The 19639-nt window shown below is 42.7% G+C and overlaps 1 protein-coding gene across 2 annotated transcripts in view; it reads right to left on the bottom strand.

The window, feature by feature from the left end:
• htr4 (5-hydroxytryptamine receptor 4) overlaps window positions 1–19639 on the bottom strand; it is a 125575-nt gene that overhangs the window by 46256 nt on the left and 59680 nt on the right. For both annotated transcript variants that reach the window (XM_046324814.1, XM_046324815.1), the window contains 3 exons: window positions 18293–18493; window positions 11423–11576; window positions 1285–1853 (listed from right to left, as the gene is read on the bottom strand). In XM_046324814.1, coding sequence (XP_046180770.1) covers window positions 1285–1853; window positions 11423–11576; window positions 18293–18493 — 924 coding nt within the window. The remainder of the gene's footprint in view (window positions 1–1284; window positions 1854–11422; window positions 11577–18292; window positions 18494–19639) is intronic.

The raw sequence follows: 19639 nt of genomic DNA, 5'->3' as shown, positions 1-19639 counted from the left end.
TGTAACATGACATCAGGTCTAACCTCTAGTGACCCTATAATAGCCATGTAACATACATCAGGTCTAACCTCTAGTGACCCTATAATAGCCATGTAACATACATCAGGTCTAACCTCTAGTGACCCTATAATAGCCATGTAACATACATCAGGTCTAACCTCTAGTGACCCTATAATAGCCATGTAACATACATCAGGTCTAACCTCTAGTGACCCTATAATAGCCATGTCACATACATCAGGTCTAACCTCTAGTGACCCTATAATAGCCATGTAACATACATCAGGTCTAACCTCTAGTGACCCTATAATAGCCATGTAACATACATCAGGTCTAACCTCTAGTGACCCTATAATAGCCATGTCACATACATCAGGTCTAACCTCTAGTGACCCTATAATAGCCATGTAGCGTACATCAGGTCTAACCTCTAGTGACCCTATAATAGCCATGTAACATACATCAGATCTAACCTCTAGTGACCCTATAATAGCCATGTAACATACATCAGGTCTAACCTCTAGTGACCCTATAATAGCCATGTAACATACATCAGGTCTAACCTCTAGTGACCCTATAATAGCCATGTAACATACATCAGGTCTAACCTCTAGTGACCCTATAATAGCCATGTAACATACATCAGGTCTAACCTCTAGTGACCCTATAATAGCCATGTCACATACATCAGGTCTAACCTCTAGTGACCCTATAATAGCCATGTCACATACATCAGGTCTAACCTCTAGTGACCCTATAATAATAGCCATGTAACATACATCAGGTCTAACCTCTAGTGACCCTATAATAGCCATGTAACATACATCAGGTCTAACCTCTAGAACAGCCAAGGGGATAAATGAATTATGCATTGAGTGGACAGAGCAATACCGTTTTTATTCCATTATAGTCTGAGAATTCTAAAATTGGCCAGTTGGGTGGGTGGCTGAAATGTAATAAGCCGGGCTGCTTGATGTACTACTGCAAGTCTCTAGCTCACAAAGTCTCACAGCAAAGCAAACAGTCTTTTGTAGATGGTCATCTGTGTAAACTAATATGTCTCATCAGTCCAGGAACATGGTGGGAATGTTAAGGCAGCTGCATGGTGGTCATGTAGGCTACAGTTCATCCACATGGACTTGATCCATGTCTCCGCTGCCTAAGAACCCATTCATATTAATAATAACATCTCAAGCTGCCGCCAACACCATCTGAAGAGTATCTGTGGGCTGTAGAGAGTTAGTGAAGGGCTCTCAGGTAGGTGAGGAGGAAGTAGACACTTACTTGAGCACATGGGTGGAGCCGTTGATCTGTGTGGCTGAGCAGGGGGGCCCCGGCCCCAGTATGGATGGCCGCCTGGCGCTGTAACGCTTTCTGCCACAGCAGAGGATGATGAGGAAGGCACGGCGGAAGGACTTGTTCAGGAAGGCATAGAGAATGGGATTAAGCATGGAGTTAATGTAGCCCAGCCACAGGCATGCTGCCCACAGCTGGCCCGGCACTGTGTAGTTTATAAAGGGGTCCACCACGTTGGTGATAAAAAAAGGGGCCCAGCACAGGCAGAAACAGCCCATGATGATGCACAGAGTCTTGGCCGCCTTAGTCTCTGTACGCATGCGGTGGTTGCGCTGGTGGTCGGCGCTGTCTGCCGAGGCGGCCCCCGCCCGTTGCAGCATACTGATTTGGCGTGCGTGCTCCCGTGCAGTCACATAGATGCGCTGGTAGGCCAGCACCATCAACCCCAGTGGGATGTAGAAGGCCACCACGGAACACGTCAGAGCGTAGGGCTTGTTGACCATGAAGACACACGCCGTCGCGTTGACTGCGTCACCGCTGAACTTCCGTTCCTCTATCTACCAAGGGGTTGAGATGTGGTAACACCACCACCACCACCACACACACACACACACACACACACACACACACACACACACACACACACACACACACACACACACACACACACACACACACACACACACACACACACACACACACACACACACACACACACACACACACACACACACACACACACATCACAGAAGAAGAAAAAACACATGGTTAATGTGTCAGTTCATGAAACATTAGTTTCACGGACACAGAACAGTAATCATTCAGAGAATAAGTATATGACATGGCAAGTTTATATGAATCAGATCAATACAGTTCAGTGAAAAATGTTGTCAATTAATTATGTCTATGGTAAGAGGACTGAGCTTGTCAGGGTTTTCTACCATTTACAATGGAGTCCTGTAGGCTCCTGTTCATCAAGTAGATTTTCTAAACCCTTAAACGTATCTAGGAGAGCAATGATGAATGGTGCAAAACCAAACTTCCATCAGTGCTATTTCCTGAAAGTAGCGACTAGGTCCAGAGTGGGGAAGATGAGGGCTTTGAAACAGATCATTAATCACTGTCCTCCACCGGCACCCTGCCAGAATCTCTGGCCACCTCAGGTCATACCTGTCTCTACTCTGGAGAAAATAAATTACACTAGTCTACGATTGATAGGTATACGCACTGCATATATACAGTATGCACAGCGTATGACTGCCCTGCTAATGTGCCTTGCTGGATCTTGTAAACTATCCAAAGTAGACCAATAACTGATCCAAATGTTTTACTAATCAAACATGTATTCAAATCACCAGGCTTTTGAACAATTATTCAAATAGGTGAAAAGCTCATTCTTTATTTATTGTTTAATTATTCAAGGCTCCCTTTGTTATTTCATTACAAAATGAAATGCTTGTTTGTATTTGAAGGAATACTCAGCGATATGACGTAGATGCAGAAAGTGAACATCATAGTGGGTCAATTTTCACAACAACTAAGTGCGTTGAAGCGTGAGGCTCAACTCCTCTGCTGTTTTGGTTCCCTGGCCCGTGCACATGCGCAGATACTGTGTGTGACTGTGTGAGAGCGAAGTCTTGTATCTCACTCATCTCAATATCTGCGGTGCTGCTCGCGGCAACGTCATTTAGCTGAGTCCCTCTTTCAAAGGTATGAATGACTCGTATGACATGAATGAACGATTGATTGATTATATTGAATGAGGCTAAGTTACGTGAAGACAGATAAAACAGGACACGCCCTCAGCTCGATGGTGAATAGAGCATTTAAGACTACTACTTGACTCAAGAGCAAATCAATACACTTGATTTAGGCTACATTATTGCATGCTACAGTTTTTTTAAATCACTTTGGTGCAATGTTCACAACTGTGTGGTACATGTTCACAACTATGTGGCACATGTTCACAACTATGTGGTACATGTTTACAACTGTGTGGTACATGTTCACAACTGTTTGGTACATGTTCACAACTATATATTCACAACTATGTAGTACATGTTCACACGTATGTGGTACATGTTCACAACTATGTGGGACATGTTCACAACTATGTAGGACATTACATTTACATTTACATTTAAGTCATTTAGCAGACGCTCTTTATCCAGAGCGACTTACAAATTGGTGCATTCACCTTATGACATCCAGTGGAACAGTCACTTTACAATAGTGCATCTAAATCTTAAAGGGGGGGGGGTGAGAAGGATTACTTATCCTATCCTAGGTATTCATGTCACAACCATGTGGGACATGTTCACAACCATGTGCTACATGTTCACAACTATGGGGTACATGTTCACAACAATGTGGGACATGTTCACAACTATGTGGTGTCACGCCTTGGTCATTGTATTTTGTGTTTTTGTTATATGTTTGGGTAGGCCAGGGTGTGACATGGGTTTATATGTTGTGTTTCGTATTGGGGTTTGTATTAATTGGGATTGTGTATGATTAGGGGTGTGTCTAGTTAGGCTTGGCTGCCTGAGGCGATTCTCAATCAGAGTCAGGTGCTTATCGTTGTCTCTGATTGGGAACCGTATTTAGGCAGCCTGAGTTTCGCTTTGTATTTCGTGGGTGATTGTACCTGTCTCTGTGTTGTAGTCACCAGATTGGCTGTAATTAGTTTCACGTTCCGTTCTGTTGTTTTTGTATTTAGTTTCAGTTATTTCATGTACCGCGTTTTCATTCATTAAAGTCATGAGTAACCAACACGCTGCATTTCGGTCCGACTCTCTTCTTTCAACAGACGAACGCCGTTACATGTGGGGCATGTTCACAACTATGTGGTACATGTTCAGAACAATGTGGTACATTTGGTTGAAGTACTCTTAGCACTATTAGTGCACAACTCTTAGTGCACAACTCAAAACAGATCATCCAAGGGGCAGTTGTGAAAACTCTAAGCACATCAAATCAAATTGTATTCATCACATGCGCCAAATACAACAGGTGTAGAACAGACAGTGAAATGCTTACTTACAAGGCTATATACACGGGGTTACAGTACAGAGTCAATGTGCAGGGGTACGGTTGGTCGAAGTAATTGAGGTAATATGTATGTGTAGGTAGGGGTAAAGTGACTATGCATAGATAATAAACAGAGTAGCAGCAGCGTAAAAGTACAACACAAAATCATATAAAATCACTTCTTCACCAAGATTAATCAGTGTTTCATCTGGAAATACATATTTCACATTGCAATACATGTTCATATTAAGTAACTGCCTTTTACAATGCAACGCTCGCATTACTTTGATATAATTCTCTTCTCTTTTGTTAACAATCTCTTAGATGTAAAGTCCCCTGTTTAGGGGATCTGTGTGGTTCTGGTACTGGTTCTAACCAACTATTTTGCTTATAAATCGATCTGTGGACACCGTAGATCAAAATATACATATTTTTTGTGCCTGTGTGAAGTAAAATTTGAAATCTGAAACCACTTGAAGCTGGAATGTCCCTCCTACCATTTAATCTGCTCCCACTGTCCTTCACCTCCTGCCTCAACCCTACATCACAACAACTAACAAAGCGCATGTAAGCGGTGTGTATCTGCTGGCAGAGAAGTCAGACGCAGGAGAGCAGAACTGGGTAATAACCGGAGCAGTTTACTATAAATATATATAACCACCGGCATCCAGAATACTAAAGAACGGGTACAAAACCTGACGCCCACCAGACCATAAATGTGCACAAGCACTTACAACAAACAATACCACACAAAGACATGGGGGGAACAGAGGGTTAAATACACAACACGTAACGAGGGAATGAAAACCAGGTGTGTGGGAAAACAAGACAAAACAAATGGAAAATGAAAAATGGATCGGCGAGGGCTAGAAGACCGGTGACGTCGACCGCCGAACACCGCCCGAACAAGGAGAGGAACGTGACAGCGCATGCCTGCAATACTTACATCGTAGTGCATCAGGGGACAATCGTTTCATCCCTATTGTACATTCAGAGATTTATTTATAGCGATTAAAAATATATATATAATCGAAACACTATCGATTTGTCATAGATGGCCAAGATTAATATGAGATGAGGAAGCCAAGCTGAAGCTCCTTGAGACGTTCACAGCGATGGGGGCAGATGTTTTGATCAAGAGAGACCTTTATAAAACATGCACATTTTCTCTAACACTAAAGATATCAAAATGTATTTTACAGTACACAGATGATAGCCATATTTGGTAAAAGAACAAGTCTATATCAAGTCTAAATTCAAATCATTGTATATGGAATACACAATCACCACATGTCCTCTTACTATGCTACAGAAAAACCTCTAATCAAACAACATTGAGGGCATGTGAACTGAATTAAACGGCAACTACACTAAACAGACTTCAAAAGTCACCCCCTGATGTGTTTTAAGTAATGTTGTGAATATGGAAAATCTATCCTTTATAAAGCATGTCATATGGTTACAGATCATTTGTAACACATGTATGTTCTGTCTGAACGCTATATAAAGCATGTCATATGGTTACAGATCATTTGTAACACATGTATGTTCTGTCTGAACGCTATATAAAGCATGTCATATGGTTACAGATCATTTGTAACACATCTATGTTCTGTCTGAACGCTATATAAAGCATGTCATTGTCACGCCTTGGTCATTGTATTTAGTGTTTTTGTTATATGTTTGGGTAGGCCAGGGTGTGACATGGGTTTATATGTTGTGTTTCGTATTGGGGTTTGTATTAATTGGGATTGTGTATGATTAGGGGTGTGTCTAGTTAGGCTTGGCTGCCTGAGGCGATTCTCAATTGGAGTCAGGTGATTTTCGTTGTCTCGGATTGGGAACCGTATTTAGGTAGCCTGAGTTCGCGTTGTATTTTGTGGGTGTTTGTTCCTGTCTCTGTGTAGTATTCACCAGATAGGCTGTATTAGTTTCACGTTCCGTTTTGTTGTTTTTGTATTTAGTTCAGTTATTTCATGTACCGCGATACTTTCATTAAAGTCATGAGTAACCTACACGCATTTCGCATTTCAACAGGTCTCATATGGTTACAGATCATTTGTAACTTCTGTCTGATTCAACAGTCATATGGTTACAGATCATTTATAACACATGTATGTTCTGTTACAGTCATATGGTTACAGATCATTTGTAACACATGTATGTTCTGTCTGAACGCTATATAAAGCATGTCATATGGTTACAGATCATTTGTAACACATGTATGTTCTGTCTGAACGCTATATAAAGCATGTCATATGGTTACAGATCATTTGTAACACATGTATGTTCTGTCTGAATGCTATATAAAGCCTTTATAATCTGCTCGTCATTTAAAGCCAACAAATTTTAGATGCATATTGGTTTATCTACTACATATTTTGAGAACTACATAATGAAAATGTATGTCTGTATAGTAGAAACATATAAAGTACGATACATACTGTAATGTACTATTATGATGAAATAAAATCCTTTGATATTGACAAGATCAGAGACGTGCTGTATTAAAAAACGTGAATCAAAGTTTATTGGTCGCACAAACATTAGCAGATGTTACAGTAGGCGCAGCGAGTAATTCTTTTTTGGGGGTTTGATCCGAGGGCCTTCAAAAGGGGCTAGGTTGCCAATCCCTGATGTAAATACGCAACAACAGACCAAATAATATGATTATTAAACTAAACTTTATGACGTGTATGCACACATGACTGTAAGTCGCTTTGGATAAAAGCGTCTGCTAAATGGCATATATTATTATTATTATTATGACATAACCTCCTACCTTCGGGAGTCAAATCACAGTTCATACCTGAACAGTATTATTACAAAAGAGATGTCCTCCATTTAAACACATCTAACAAAAGCAGTTTTTCAGGGTCTGTGTTGTTCTGTTTTTAAATATCTTCATCCCATTCCCTAGTTCATGATTATGATAGACATAGACAGGGTTACCCCATCTCGACCAATACATCACCCTCTCCCCCTGTCCATTTGTTTTGGGTTGGTTAGAATTGGGTCTGACATTTCGATTCAGACTCCCTGTTGTTTCATTTGAGCATAATCATCACACAGTATCAGTCCTCCAATGCCTTTCATTGAGCTTTCACTTCCAGCCATTGTTTTCATATGAGCAGCAGTGGGAGGTGGGCTTTACTGCTTCAACCATTGTTTTCATATGAGCAGTAGCAGGAGGTGGGCTTTACTGCTTCAACCATTGTTTTCATATGAGCAGCAGTGGGAGGTGGGCTTTACTGCTTCAACCATTGTTTTCATATGAGCAGTAGCAGGAGGTGGGCTTTACTGCTTCAGCCATTGTTTTCATATGAGCAGCAGTGGGAGGTGGGCTTTACTGCTTCAACCATTGTTTTCATATGAGCAGCAGTGGGAGGTGGGCTTTACTGCTTCAACCATTGTTTTCATATGAGCAGCAGTGGGAGGTGGGCTTTACTGCTTCAACCATTGTTTTCATATGAGCAGCAGTGGGAGGTGGGCTTTACTGTTTCAACCATTGTTTTCATATGAGCAGCAGTGGGAGGTGGGCTTTACTGTTTCAACCATTGTTTTCATATGAGCAGCAGTGGGAGGTGGGCTTTACTGCTTCAACCATTGTTTTCATATGAGCAGCAGTGGGAGGTGGGCTTTACTGCTTCAACCATTGTTTTCACATGAGCAGTAGCAGGAGGTGGGCTTTACTGCTTCAACCATTGTTTTCACATGAGCAGTAGCAGGAGGTGGGCTTTACTGCTTCAACCATTGTTTTCATATGAGCAGTAGTGGGAGGTGGGCTTTACTGCTCCAACCATTGTTTTCATATGAGCAGCAGTGGGAGGTGGGCTTTACTGCTTCAACCATTGTTTTCATATGAGCAGCAGTGGGAGGTGGGCAGTGGGAGGTGGGCTTTACTGCTTCAACCATTGTTTTCATATGAGCAGCAGTGGGAGGTGGGCTTTACTGCTTCAACCATTGTTTTCATATGAGCAGCAGCAGGAGGTGGGCTTTACTGCTTCAACCATTGTTTTCATATGAGCAGCAGTGGGAGGTGGGCTTTACTGCTTCAACCATTGTTTTCATATGAGCAGTAGCAGGAGGTGGGCTTTACTGCTTCAACCATTGTTTTCATATGAGCAGCAGTGGGAGGTGGGCTTTACTGCTTCAACCATTGTTTTCATATGAGCAGCAGTGGGAGGTGAGCAGTGGGAGGTGGGCTTTACTGCTTCAACCATTGTTTTCATATGAGCAGCAGTGGGAGGTGGGCTTTACTGCTTCAACCATTGTTTTCATATGAGCAGCAGTGGGAGGTGGGCTTTACTGCTTCAACCATTGTTTTCACATGAGCAGTAGCAGGAGGTGGGCTTTACTGCTTCAACCATTGTTTTCATATGAGCAGCAGTGGGAGGTGGGCTTTACTGCTTCAACCATTGTTTTCATATGAGCAGCAGTGGGAGGTGGGCTTTACTGCTTCAACCATTGTTTTCACATGAGCAGTAGCAGGAGGTGGGCTTTACTGCTTCAACCATTGTTTTCATATGAGCAGCAGTGGGAGGTGGGCTTTACTGCTTCAACCATTGTTTTCATATGAGCAGCAGTGGGAGTTGGGCTTTACTGCTTCATCCATTGTTTTCATATGAGCAGCAGTGGGAGTTGGGCTTTACTGCTTCAACCATTGTTTTCATATGAGCAGCAGTGGGAGTTGGGCTTTACTGCTTCAACCATTGTTTTCATATGAGCAGCAGTGGGAGTTGGGCTTTACTGCTTCAACCATTGTTTTCATATGAGCAGCAGTGGGAGTTGGGCTTTACTGCTTCAGCCATTGTTTTCATCTGAGCAGCAGTGGGAGGTGGGCTTTACTGCTTGAACCATTGTTTTCATATGAGCAGCAGTGGGAGTTGGGCTTTACTGCTTCAACCATTGTTTTCATATGAGCAGCAGTGGGAGGTGGGCTTTACTGCTTCAACCATTGTTTTCACATGAGCAGTAGCAGGAGGTGGGCTTTACTGCTTCAACCATTGTTTTCATATGAGCAACAGTAGGAGGTGGGCTTTACTGTTTCAACCATTGTTTTCATATGAGCAGCAGTGGGAGGTGGGCTTTACTGCTTCAACCATTGTTTTAATATGAGCAGCAGTGGGAGGTGGGCTTTACTGTTTCAACCATTGTTTTAATATGAGCAGCAGTGGGAGGTGGGCTTTACTGCTTCAACCATTGTTTTAATATGAGCAGCAGTGGGAGGTGGGCTTTACTGTTTCAACCATTGTTTTCATATGAGCAGCAGTGGGAGGTGGGCTTTACTGTTTCAACCATTGTTTTCATATGAGCAGCAGTGGGAGGTGGGCTTTACTGCTTCAACCATTGTTTTAATATGAGCAGCAGTGGGAGGTGGGCTTTACTGTTTCAACCATTGTTTTCATATGAGCAGCAGTGGGAGGTGGGCTTTACTGTTTCAACCATTGTTTTCATATGAGCAGCAGTGGGAGGTGGGCTTTACTGTTTCAACCATTGTTTTCATATGAGCAGCAGTGGGAGGTGGGCTTTACTGTTTCAACCATTGTTTTCATATGAGCAGCAGTGGGAGGTGGGCTTTACTGTTTCAACCATTGTTTTCATATGAGCAGCAGTTGGAGGTGGGCTTTACTGCTTCAACCATTGTTTTCATATGAGCAGCAGTGGGAGGTGGGCTTTACTGCTTCAACCATTGACTTAAATGTAAATGTTTTCATATGAGCAGCAGTTGGAGGTGGGCTTTACTGCTTCAACCATTGTTTTCATATGAGCAGCAGTTGGAGGTGGGTTTTACTGCTTCAACCATTGTTTTCATATGAGCAGCAGTGGGAGGTGGGCTTTACTGCTTCAGCCATTGTTTTCATATGAGCAGTAGCAGGAGGTGGGCTTTACTGCTTCAACCATTGTTTTCATATGAGCAGTAGCGGGAGGTGGGCTTTACTGCTTCAACCATTGTTTTCATATGAGCAGCAGTGGGAGGTGGGCTTTACTGCTTCAACCATTGTTTTCATATGAGCAGCAGTGGGAGGTGGGCTTTACTGCTTCAGCCATTGTTTTCATATGAGCAGTAGCGGGAGGTGGGCTTTACTGATTCAACCATTGTTTTCATATGAGCAGCAGTGGGAGGTGGGCTTTACTGCTTCAACCATTGTTTTCATATGAGCAGCAGTGGGAGGTGGGCTTTACTGCTTCAACCATTGTTTTCATATGAGCAGCAGTGGGAGGTGGGCTTTACTGCTTCAGCCATTGTTTTCATATGAGCAGTAGCAGGAGGTGGGCTTTACTGCTTCAACCATTGTTTTCATATGAGCAGTAGCAGGAGGTGGGCTTTACTGCTTCAACCATTGTTTTCATATGAGCAGCAGTGGGAGGTGGGCTTTACTGCTTCAACCATTGTTTTCATATGAGCAGCAGTGGGAGGTGGGCTTTACTGTTTCAACCATTGTTTTCATCTGAGCAGCAGTGGGAGGTGGGCTTTACTGCTTCAACCATTGTTTTCATATGAGCAGCAGTGGGAGGTGGGCTTTACTGCTTCAACCATTGTTTTCATCTGAGCAGCAGTGGGAGATGGGCTTTACTGCTTCAACCATTGTTTTCATATGAGCAGCAGTGGGAGGTGGGCTTTACTGCTTCAACCATTGTTTTCATATGAGCAGCAGTGGGAGGTGGGCTTTACTGCTTCAGCCATTGTTTTCATCTGAGCAGCAGTGGGAGGTGGGCTTTACTGCTTCAGCCATTGTTTTCATCTGAGCAGCAGTGGGAGGTGGGCTTTACTGCTTCAGCCATTGTTTTCATCTGAGCAGTAGCAGGAGGTGGGCTTTACTGCTTCAGTATCATATTCTAGACACAGATTCAATCTCAGTCTGCTGGGAGGTGATCCTCTGAAACAGGTAGCATGTGCCCTATAGCGCATGGAACAGATCTTCACTAAAATCCTTTTGGTTGTGTGAAGGTGTCCTTGACATCATATGGAATTAGTTACAATATAGGTAGCACAGTCAAAACAACACGTTTCATTTTACCTTGTTTTACTGCTTGGTTTGTCAAATATTTGCAGTGTATACACACATAAAAACAGAAAATAGTTTTAACTCACCAAATGGTCTATTCCAATACTGTTCCATCCTTGCATAATGGGTAGAAAGGATATAAAGGTGGGGATTACCCAGCATCCTCCTAACATTAGAGCCACTCTCAGTGATGTCATCTTCTTCCTGTAGACCAGCGGCTGGCAGCAGATGGCATAGTACCTAGAGAAGAAGAGGGTTCACTTCTAAGGAAGATTCCATATCGGAAATAGATATGATTATATTTAATGCAACCTTTTCATTCAGTGGACAAAACCCGGGTCAACAAGTGTATCTTGCACCTGAAATTGACACCTTGTTAAAACCACATGATCCTTGTGAGAAACACAGATAAAAAGGTATATTTGTGATCTCAAAGGGTTTGATGTTGCTATCTGAGATCTTTTTAAAGCTGTGTTTACTATCATGTTCAGAGCGTAGCTGAGAGATTTGCTTAATCTTGGACATTTTCAACATCAAACATCTCTACCTCTTTTCTGGGAAAGTGATATTAGAGAGTGTACTTTTCATGATCAATCAATTATTTACAACGGGCAAAAAAATCCCTGAAATGGCGTCAGTCACAAATTGCTACTTGACTTGGCTGAACCCTCTGTCTGTGGAGCTTGAGAGGTTAATGTCCCAGAGGCCTCACTTGACTTGCTCTTCCTCTTTCAGGGACTTCAGGTTACTATGGCAACACGAACACACAGCAACCAGGTCGAAGCTCTCATTGTCGACGGGATTGCTTTCTGAGTGGTATTTAACTGATCGTTGACGTTTGACAGTTCAATTAATTCCTATTCCACTAAACAAAAAAACCTTGATATCGATCATTTCTTGCGTACGCCGACACCGTTTCACTGTGTAAAATGACACAGGCAATCCTCCACAATGGATGGGGATTAGCTGAAACATCACATGAATAGTCAACAGGATCACGGCGATGGCTGCCCGGTGGTGGCTATTGGTCCCCAGGTTGTCATGTCAGCTTTGATACACAATGGATATAAAGTGGTAAACCTCTCCCTCTCTGCATAGCCTGGTCTCAGATCTGTTCTGTCTTGCCAACTCCTATGGTCGTTGTCAAAGGGAGAAGACTACTTTCCCTCTCTTCCAGAACGGACATCCCCAATGTAGTCGCTTTCCCCTGGCCTCGGTGTTACACTCCTGGAATGGGTTCATCACACCGTGATTTCTCATGGCAAGACTGGGGCTGCCTACTGTAGCCCATTGCAGCCTGTATCACTGTACCACAGCCCATTGCACCCTGTATCACCGTACCACAGCCCATTGCAGCCTATATCACTGTACCACAGCCCATTGCACTCTGTATCACTGTACCACAGCCCATTGTACCCTGTATCACTGTACCACAGCCCATTGCAGCCCATTGCAGCCCATTGCACCCTGTATCACTGTACCACAGCCCATTGCAGCCCATTGCAGCCCATTGCAGCCTGTATCACTGTACCATAGCCCATTGCATCCTGTATCACTGTACCACAGCCCATTGCAGCCCATTGCAGCTCATTGCACCCTGTATCACTGTACCACAGCCCATTGCAGCCCATTGCAGTCCTTATCACTGTACCACAGCCCATTGCAACCCATTTCAGCCCATTGCAGTCTGTATCACTGTACCACAGCCCATTGCAGCCCATTGCAGCCCATTGCAGCCCATTGCAGCCCACTGTACCCTGTATCACTGTACCACAGCACATTGTACCGTGTATCACTGTACCATAGCCCATTGCAGTCTGTATCACTGTACCACAGCCCATTGCAGCCCATTGCACCCTGTATCACTGTACCACAGCCCATTGCAGCCCATTGCAGTCCTTATCACTGTACCACAGCCCATTGCAACCCATTTCAGCCCATTGCAGTCTGTATCACTGTACCACAGCCCATTGCAGCCCATTGCAGCCCATTGCAGCCCACTGTACCCTGTATCACTGTACCACAGCACATTGCACCGTGTATCACTGTACCACAGCCCATTGCAGTCTGTATCACTGTACCACAGCCCATTGCAGCCTGTATCACTGTACCACACCCCATTGCACCCTGTATCACTGTACCACAGCCCATTGCAGCCCATTACAGTCTGTATCACTATGCCACAGCACCACAGCCCACCATGTCTTCAGGGCACTACTATGCTTACTCTCTCTGTCACCCTTCATGACTCAGAGAGATGTTAGTGAGGGCATTTCATATTTCATTGCAGGTCAACTGAACTGGAGCCACCAACTGTTAACAACATCAATAAATAAGGAGAGCACCTGATCGGTCGGACTGCTGCACAAAGCTGACACATTAGAAAGAAAATAGTGCCAGGCCAGTTTACCAAGTCCAGAGAGGCATCTTCCATCAGTTTTGTACTCAGGTTTTCAGAAGACGAGGATATCTTGTGAGCCTGCCCTGTATTGCTTGAGTAATGAGTGTATTATGGCTCTGAAACAGCATGACTTCATGAATAACATGTTTGTGAGTCTAGGTTAGATGGAGCATGGATGTGTACGTGCACTGTGCCACTTCTTGTCTCACTGAGCCAAAACCGAGCCTGTCTGTCAGAAGGCCAGAAGCACAGCAGCCGTGTGGTTTGTTGACACCAGGCCAACCTTCTACATCTGTTCACCTGGCTTATTAAGCTAACTTTGGCCACCAATAGCTACTTAAAGGACTTACAACAGAGCCTCAATGGAAAACAGATGGATCAACAAACCAGGTACTTCAACTTCAATTCCATGTGATCCAGAATTCTGCTGTTAGTAAATCGGGATTTAAGAGTTTTAACAATCCATCGTTCATTTGAGATGTTCCTTCTGGTCTTACGCTGGAAAAGGCCCGCTGGACAAAAACTGCTTGAATCAACATTATTTAGGCATCATTTCAACCCCCCAAATCTATGTGATGATGTTGAATTAACTGACTGCATTTGCAAAAAGTCATCAACATGAAGGCATTTAGTATTTCTTTCACCCAACTTTTAACCTAAATCCAATGACTTGGTGAAATGATTTGTTGAATTTACATTGAATTGACATTTTACATTGAATTCACAACTAAATCAAAACTAGACGTTGAACTGACGTCTGTGCCCAGTGGGGGGGGGGCATTATAGGAACTTGTGTAAAACTCAATTCCAAGTTCTGCTGGCACCGCACAAATGTACATTATGGAGATGTTAACCTGAAGGCAAATGAAAAGCAGACATCTGTGCTGTAAGAGCAGAGACCAAAACGTTAACTATGAACACTTTATTTCAACCCTGTTCTATGAAAAACAGATTGTCCATTCAGGGTCACTGCGCATTCTTTCCCTTTTTAAATACACCACTCTTAGCAAACCAGTACTGCCTTTCCATTTATCTGGACAGAGATACAGGAAGACATCTCCATTAAGAACGCACATTAGCCTTTTTACACTCTAAGATAAAAAGGTGCTATCTCAGGGGGAAAAAGGGTTCTACCTGGAACCAAAAAGGGTTCCCCTGTGGGGACAGCCGAAGAACCCTTTTGGAACCCTTTTATAGGAGGGTAGCATTCACTGTAGCTATTTTGAATCCTTTAAGTTTGTATTCCCTCAGAGACAAATGAATGGCTCTATGTCCTGAAGCTTTTCTCTTTCTTTCCTTTGGCCAATGTCAAGGCCTTACTGTCACAGTAATATGTGGTACCAGAAAGACGACGTATCGATAAAAAGTACAAGGTATATTGGTTTTTAGGAGGAACAATACAATTTGCATGTTCAAAAAGTAATGTTACACGGCCAATCTCTGGAAATGACTGTGATTCTTCATCTGCATTACGATGGCAGCCACCATGTACTGTACTTAACACAAATTCCTGGTTTCGCTAAGTTTGCTGTATTATACATTGCTCTCCGTTACTCTTTTGGCATTATGAGCATTAGCACAGTATACATGATCCCAATTCTAGCTCCAAGAAGCTGGCAATTTGAAAAAAAAATGTAAAAGTAGCTTGTGCTGATTTACTGGCACATTGAAGCATGTTGCACGCCGTCAGTGGATAGCGGTAAAACAATGACATCATATCTGCATTTTGCCATCTTTATGCACGATCGCCACTGTTCTAGAAAGAGTATGGCTGTCTGAGCATGTGCAAAAACGCGAGACTAATAGTATACAGGGAAGCACAGAGAGCAGGGATGTGTGAACTGATAACATTCATCTACTATTCAACTGCAAGACCCAAAATCATTTGGTGGCTCATTGAAATTCCTACAACACAGACGAATAGAATTTGAACATTTAAAGTTTGAGGGGCAGATTGGAAATATGAGATGAGCCACTTGGATTCAGGGCACTCCATGTTTTACACCATTGACATAGCTAAAATTGTTTTATGCACTAACTAAGTGACTGCCCAAAGGACTGGCAGGCGAGAGACCATTTTTGTTGCATGTTTCTTCCTCATTGTAAACACTTGGAATGGTAAATGGGTTGTGAAATAGCCAAAAATGAGCCTCCTGCAAGATTCATGATTGTAATAACTGTCTGCTAGCGGTCGTAGCTTACTGGAAATTCTAGTGCCTGACGCACGCAACTATTAATCCACACACTGGAGGAAAACGTACTTCCCTTCACTGAGCATTGAGGAACAAAACAATGAATACATGGAACATCTCACCATTCATTCGTAAATAATACAAATCCAATTTTCACCTTAAACACAATTATATTTCATATACACTCATATCTCTTGGGAATGGTGTCATCTCTAGGGAATGGTGTGGCTCTCCCAAAAATATGTGAACAGCAAAATTACATCCTCCACTAACATTAATGAAGAGCTGTCAGTGGTTTAAATTTAAAACACTTCTCTTCCCTGGGCTAAGAGGAGAGGTGGAGAGAGAGAAAAAAATAAGAGAGAGGGAGAGAGACAGAGGAAAAGGCTAAATCCTCTCTTTTTCTTTCTCTCTTCTCTCTCCGTCCTACTGTCTGGCCCTATGACCCCAGTAAGAACCATTATTATTGTAACATTGCTTTCATAATAATAACTGCAGGGGACGGAGTGACGCAATCCTATCTATCGCTCCACTCAGAGCTCAGCTGCCGTAAACCGGCCCCCTCTGTTGATAGAATTTACCAATACTTAGCTCAGCATGGACAGCACTTTGAACGAACTAGCTACTCTGCAATGCAGTGGAAGTCATGCATCCTATAGTTGTGTATGGTTAGAATCCTGAAAAGCCCATTTATGCTTGATTCGGAGGTGTGGTCAGAGGCTCCGTATGGAGGGTGTGATCAATTGTGGAGCCTCCGGAGGCATGCAGAGGCCAAATTAAGCTCTGTACCACATCGCCGCATCCACACAAATTTAGTAACAATGTGGAGGGCTCTGTATAGCTTTGCATTGGCCTGATTGGTTGAAAGTAGGTGGGGGCGGGATGTCCTGTATAAACACAAATTCACTTCCTTGACAAATTCCTTGACAACTTCCTTCACAACAGCTCTGCTCAACAGGTCTGCACTGCTCCTTGAAGCACAATGAGTATGAATGCCCTGACTTCTACAAAGTCCGTATCACTGTAAATGCTGCACGGTCAATGCAGACGTCAGATTGACCATGCAGCTATTACGCTGACATGTTATCCAACATTTTACGCAAAACCAGGATTTTCCCAGCAGCTTTTTACCACACATATTAATGCATTGATTGATATATTGATGCATAGTATTCAACTAGAACATCAACATATTCAGTTATGATACTCTGGATACTTTTACATGAGAGAATAACCAGGCAACAGTATTTCCCCAAAGTTTCAGACAGATGCCTCTAGGAATGAGTGAGGTACATGCCATTGGGTATGTAGTCACCCTGGTGTCCCTCACAAGTTTCCCAAATGTACCCAAGTGGCCGAATTGGTACATGGGTACATTGCTGAAAATAACTATATACAAAATTTTAAAAAAATATTCACACATACCCGGAAACATATATTTTGGAAAATTGAAGAAAAAAATGAAGATTTCCAAAATGTTTCGGTTAGGCTATAGAAATGGATTATATGAACAAAACAACCCTTTATTGTTTCGTGGTGACCTTTACTGTTGCCAAAAGAAGAAGATATTCAAAGGTAATTGATTAATTTTAGTGCAATTTTTGACTTTTGTGAAAAATGTACTTTGCTGTAACTTACCCAATGTGTTGTCTACTGATCAATAAGCAGATTGGCTGGAATTTTTTTTAAAATCTGACATGGTGACTGGATTAGCAAGAGGTTTAGCTTTCCTTTGGTGTGCTGCATTTCTGATTTAATTGAAGTTAAATATTTTTGATAATTACATATTAGGCAATTTATGTAGAAACGTTCCCAACTGGGAACGGGTTTCCCCAACAGGTTAAAAGCATTCCCTCTTCATTTCCCATTCGCTTTCATCATCAGACTCATTAATCATTTTAATGTGGACAATAAGGATGACAATTAAAGAGGGTCTTCACTACAGAGGAAATGACATCTAAATCATTTCATTTATGGCACATTGTGTCTCTCCACACTGCAGCCAGTCAGTTACTAGTGCTACTTACACACTCTGCACAAGTTTTGCTCTCCATCCACATCATTGAATAAAACTACAATTTCATCTTTTGCAGCAAGGCAAGACCAAGAACACACTGGTCTGGTGGGAGAGCTGATGCTTTGGGTGTTCATATGTGAGCCCAGCAGATGTATTATGTTATCATAAAGCTGGTCTCATACAGTTGCCCTCGGCATCTTGGTAAAGTCAATTACAGGAAGTGCCATCATAAATCAGTTCATTAAATAGCACGTTAAAATGTGTTGATAGGTTGATAGTGTTAGTATGAAATACTATATCTACTGACTAAATCTTTCCAAGCCAGGTGTTCAGCAGTGGTGCTTACCTGTCCAGGGCTATGCAACACAGGTGTAATATGGAGGCTGTTGTCAACAGAACATCTAGAGATGTTCGGACCAGGCAGAAGGTTTCTCCATAAATCCAGTTCTGGTGGATCAGCTCGATGGCACCAAACGGCATCACCAGCACCGACACCATCAGGTCTGCAAAGGCCAGCGATACTATGAAGTAATTGGTCTTGATTTTTCTGGGGGAGAAGTGGAATGAGAAGTATCTTATTGACTATATATCTAAATATGATTGCCATTGTTCACTTGAATCATAGGTGTATCAGGTGGTAGAATGTATCGTCACTGTTGGATGAAAACCTCCTAACTCTACTTTGCCAAAAAATACAGACGTAGGCTATATGAACGCCGTAACCCCTCAATGTACTCAGAACATTTCATGACTATAGGACCAAAAATGTTTACTCAAAATACTGTAGCTTTTGACGTTTTGGAATTGTATGTTCATTAATGGAAAAATGTGGCCTTTTAATCTAATTTCCTGAAAAGTTTCTGTTTTGGAGATAAGGTTTTCATCCGATGGCGACAGTGTGTTAGAGCCATACTGTGGAAAAAATATTCAATAATTCAGAACACACTGAAGAGAGCAAACTGTCGACTAAATGCACATAAACATACCATTTTATAGGCATGTCAGAGTCTGTACTGAAGTATGTACTAAACAACAACCATTTTTGAAGGACCTGTTACCCATGACAACACATTCACCATATTTAACTAATGGAACAGTACTGTATAAGCATTCACTGGAAACACTTTAAATTGCCACCTTGCAGTAAATATTTGTGATAACTGAGACTGAGGATAAGGCATAAGGACAGAGAGAGAGAGAGAGACTCAGGGAGTGAAATATATGAAATAAGAAGAGGTGAGAAGGAGAGAAAAGAGAGAGAGAAGAGGGAGGGAGGGAGGGAGGGAGGGAGGGAGGGAGGGAGGGAGGGAGGGAGGGAGGGAGGGAGGGAGGGAGGGAGAATCAGAGAGAGAGAGAGCGAGAGGAGGAGAGAATTAGAGAACGAGAATGAAAGAATCATTGATGTAGAGCCACCGGGTGAGCCTCTGGTGTGGCGGCGTCCCCCCTCTCAGTCTATTTGATATAGACCAGAGCCACGGGCCATTAATGACTAATACAACTTTGGGTGAGGACACCACTCAGAGCCCGCTCAGCTAAAAATAACTGACTGAGAACAGCTAACGGCTGTTGAATCAAATCACGTTGTCATTTGACGAAAACATGCAATAAAAGTTGTTTAACGCTGTCTGTTAACAACATGCTTTCATGTTGAGCAGAACATATAAAACATCCACTGGCTTTGACTCAAAACTGG

Source organism: Oncorhynchus gorbuscha, linkage group LG23 (genome assembly GCF_021184085.1).
Source record: "Oncorhynchus gorbuscha isolate QuinsamMale2020 ecotype Even-year linkage group LG23, OgorEven_v1.0, whole genome shotgun sequence".
In the NCBI taxonomy this organism is placed as follows: domain Eukaryota; kingdom Metazoa; phylum Chordata; class Actinopteri; order Salmoniformes; family Salmonidae; genus Oncorhynchus; species Oncorhynchus gorbuscha.
This window is presented reverse-complemented; position numbering and strand designations above follow the sequence as displayed.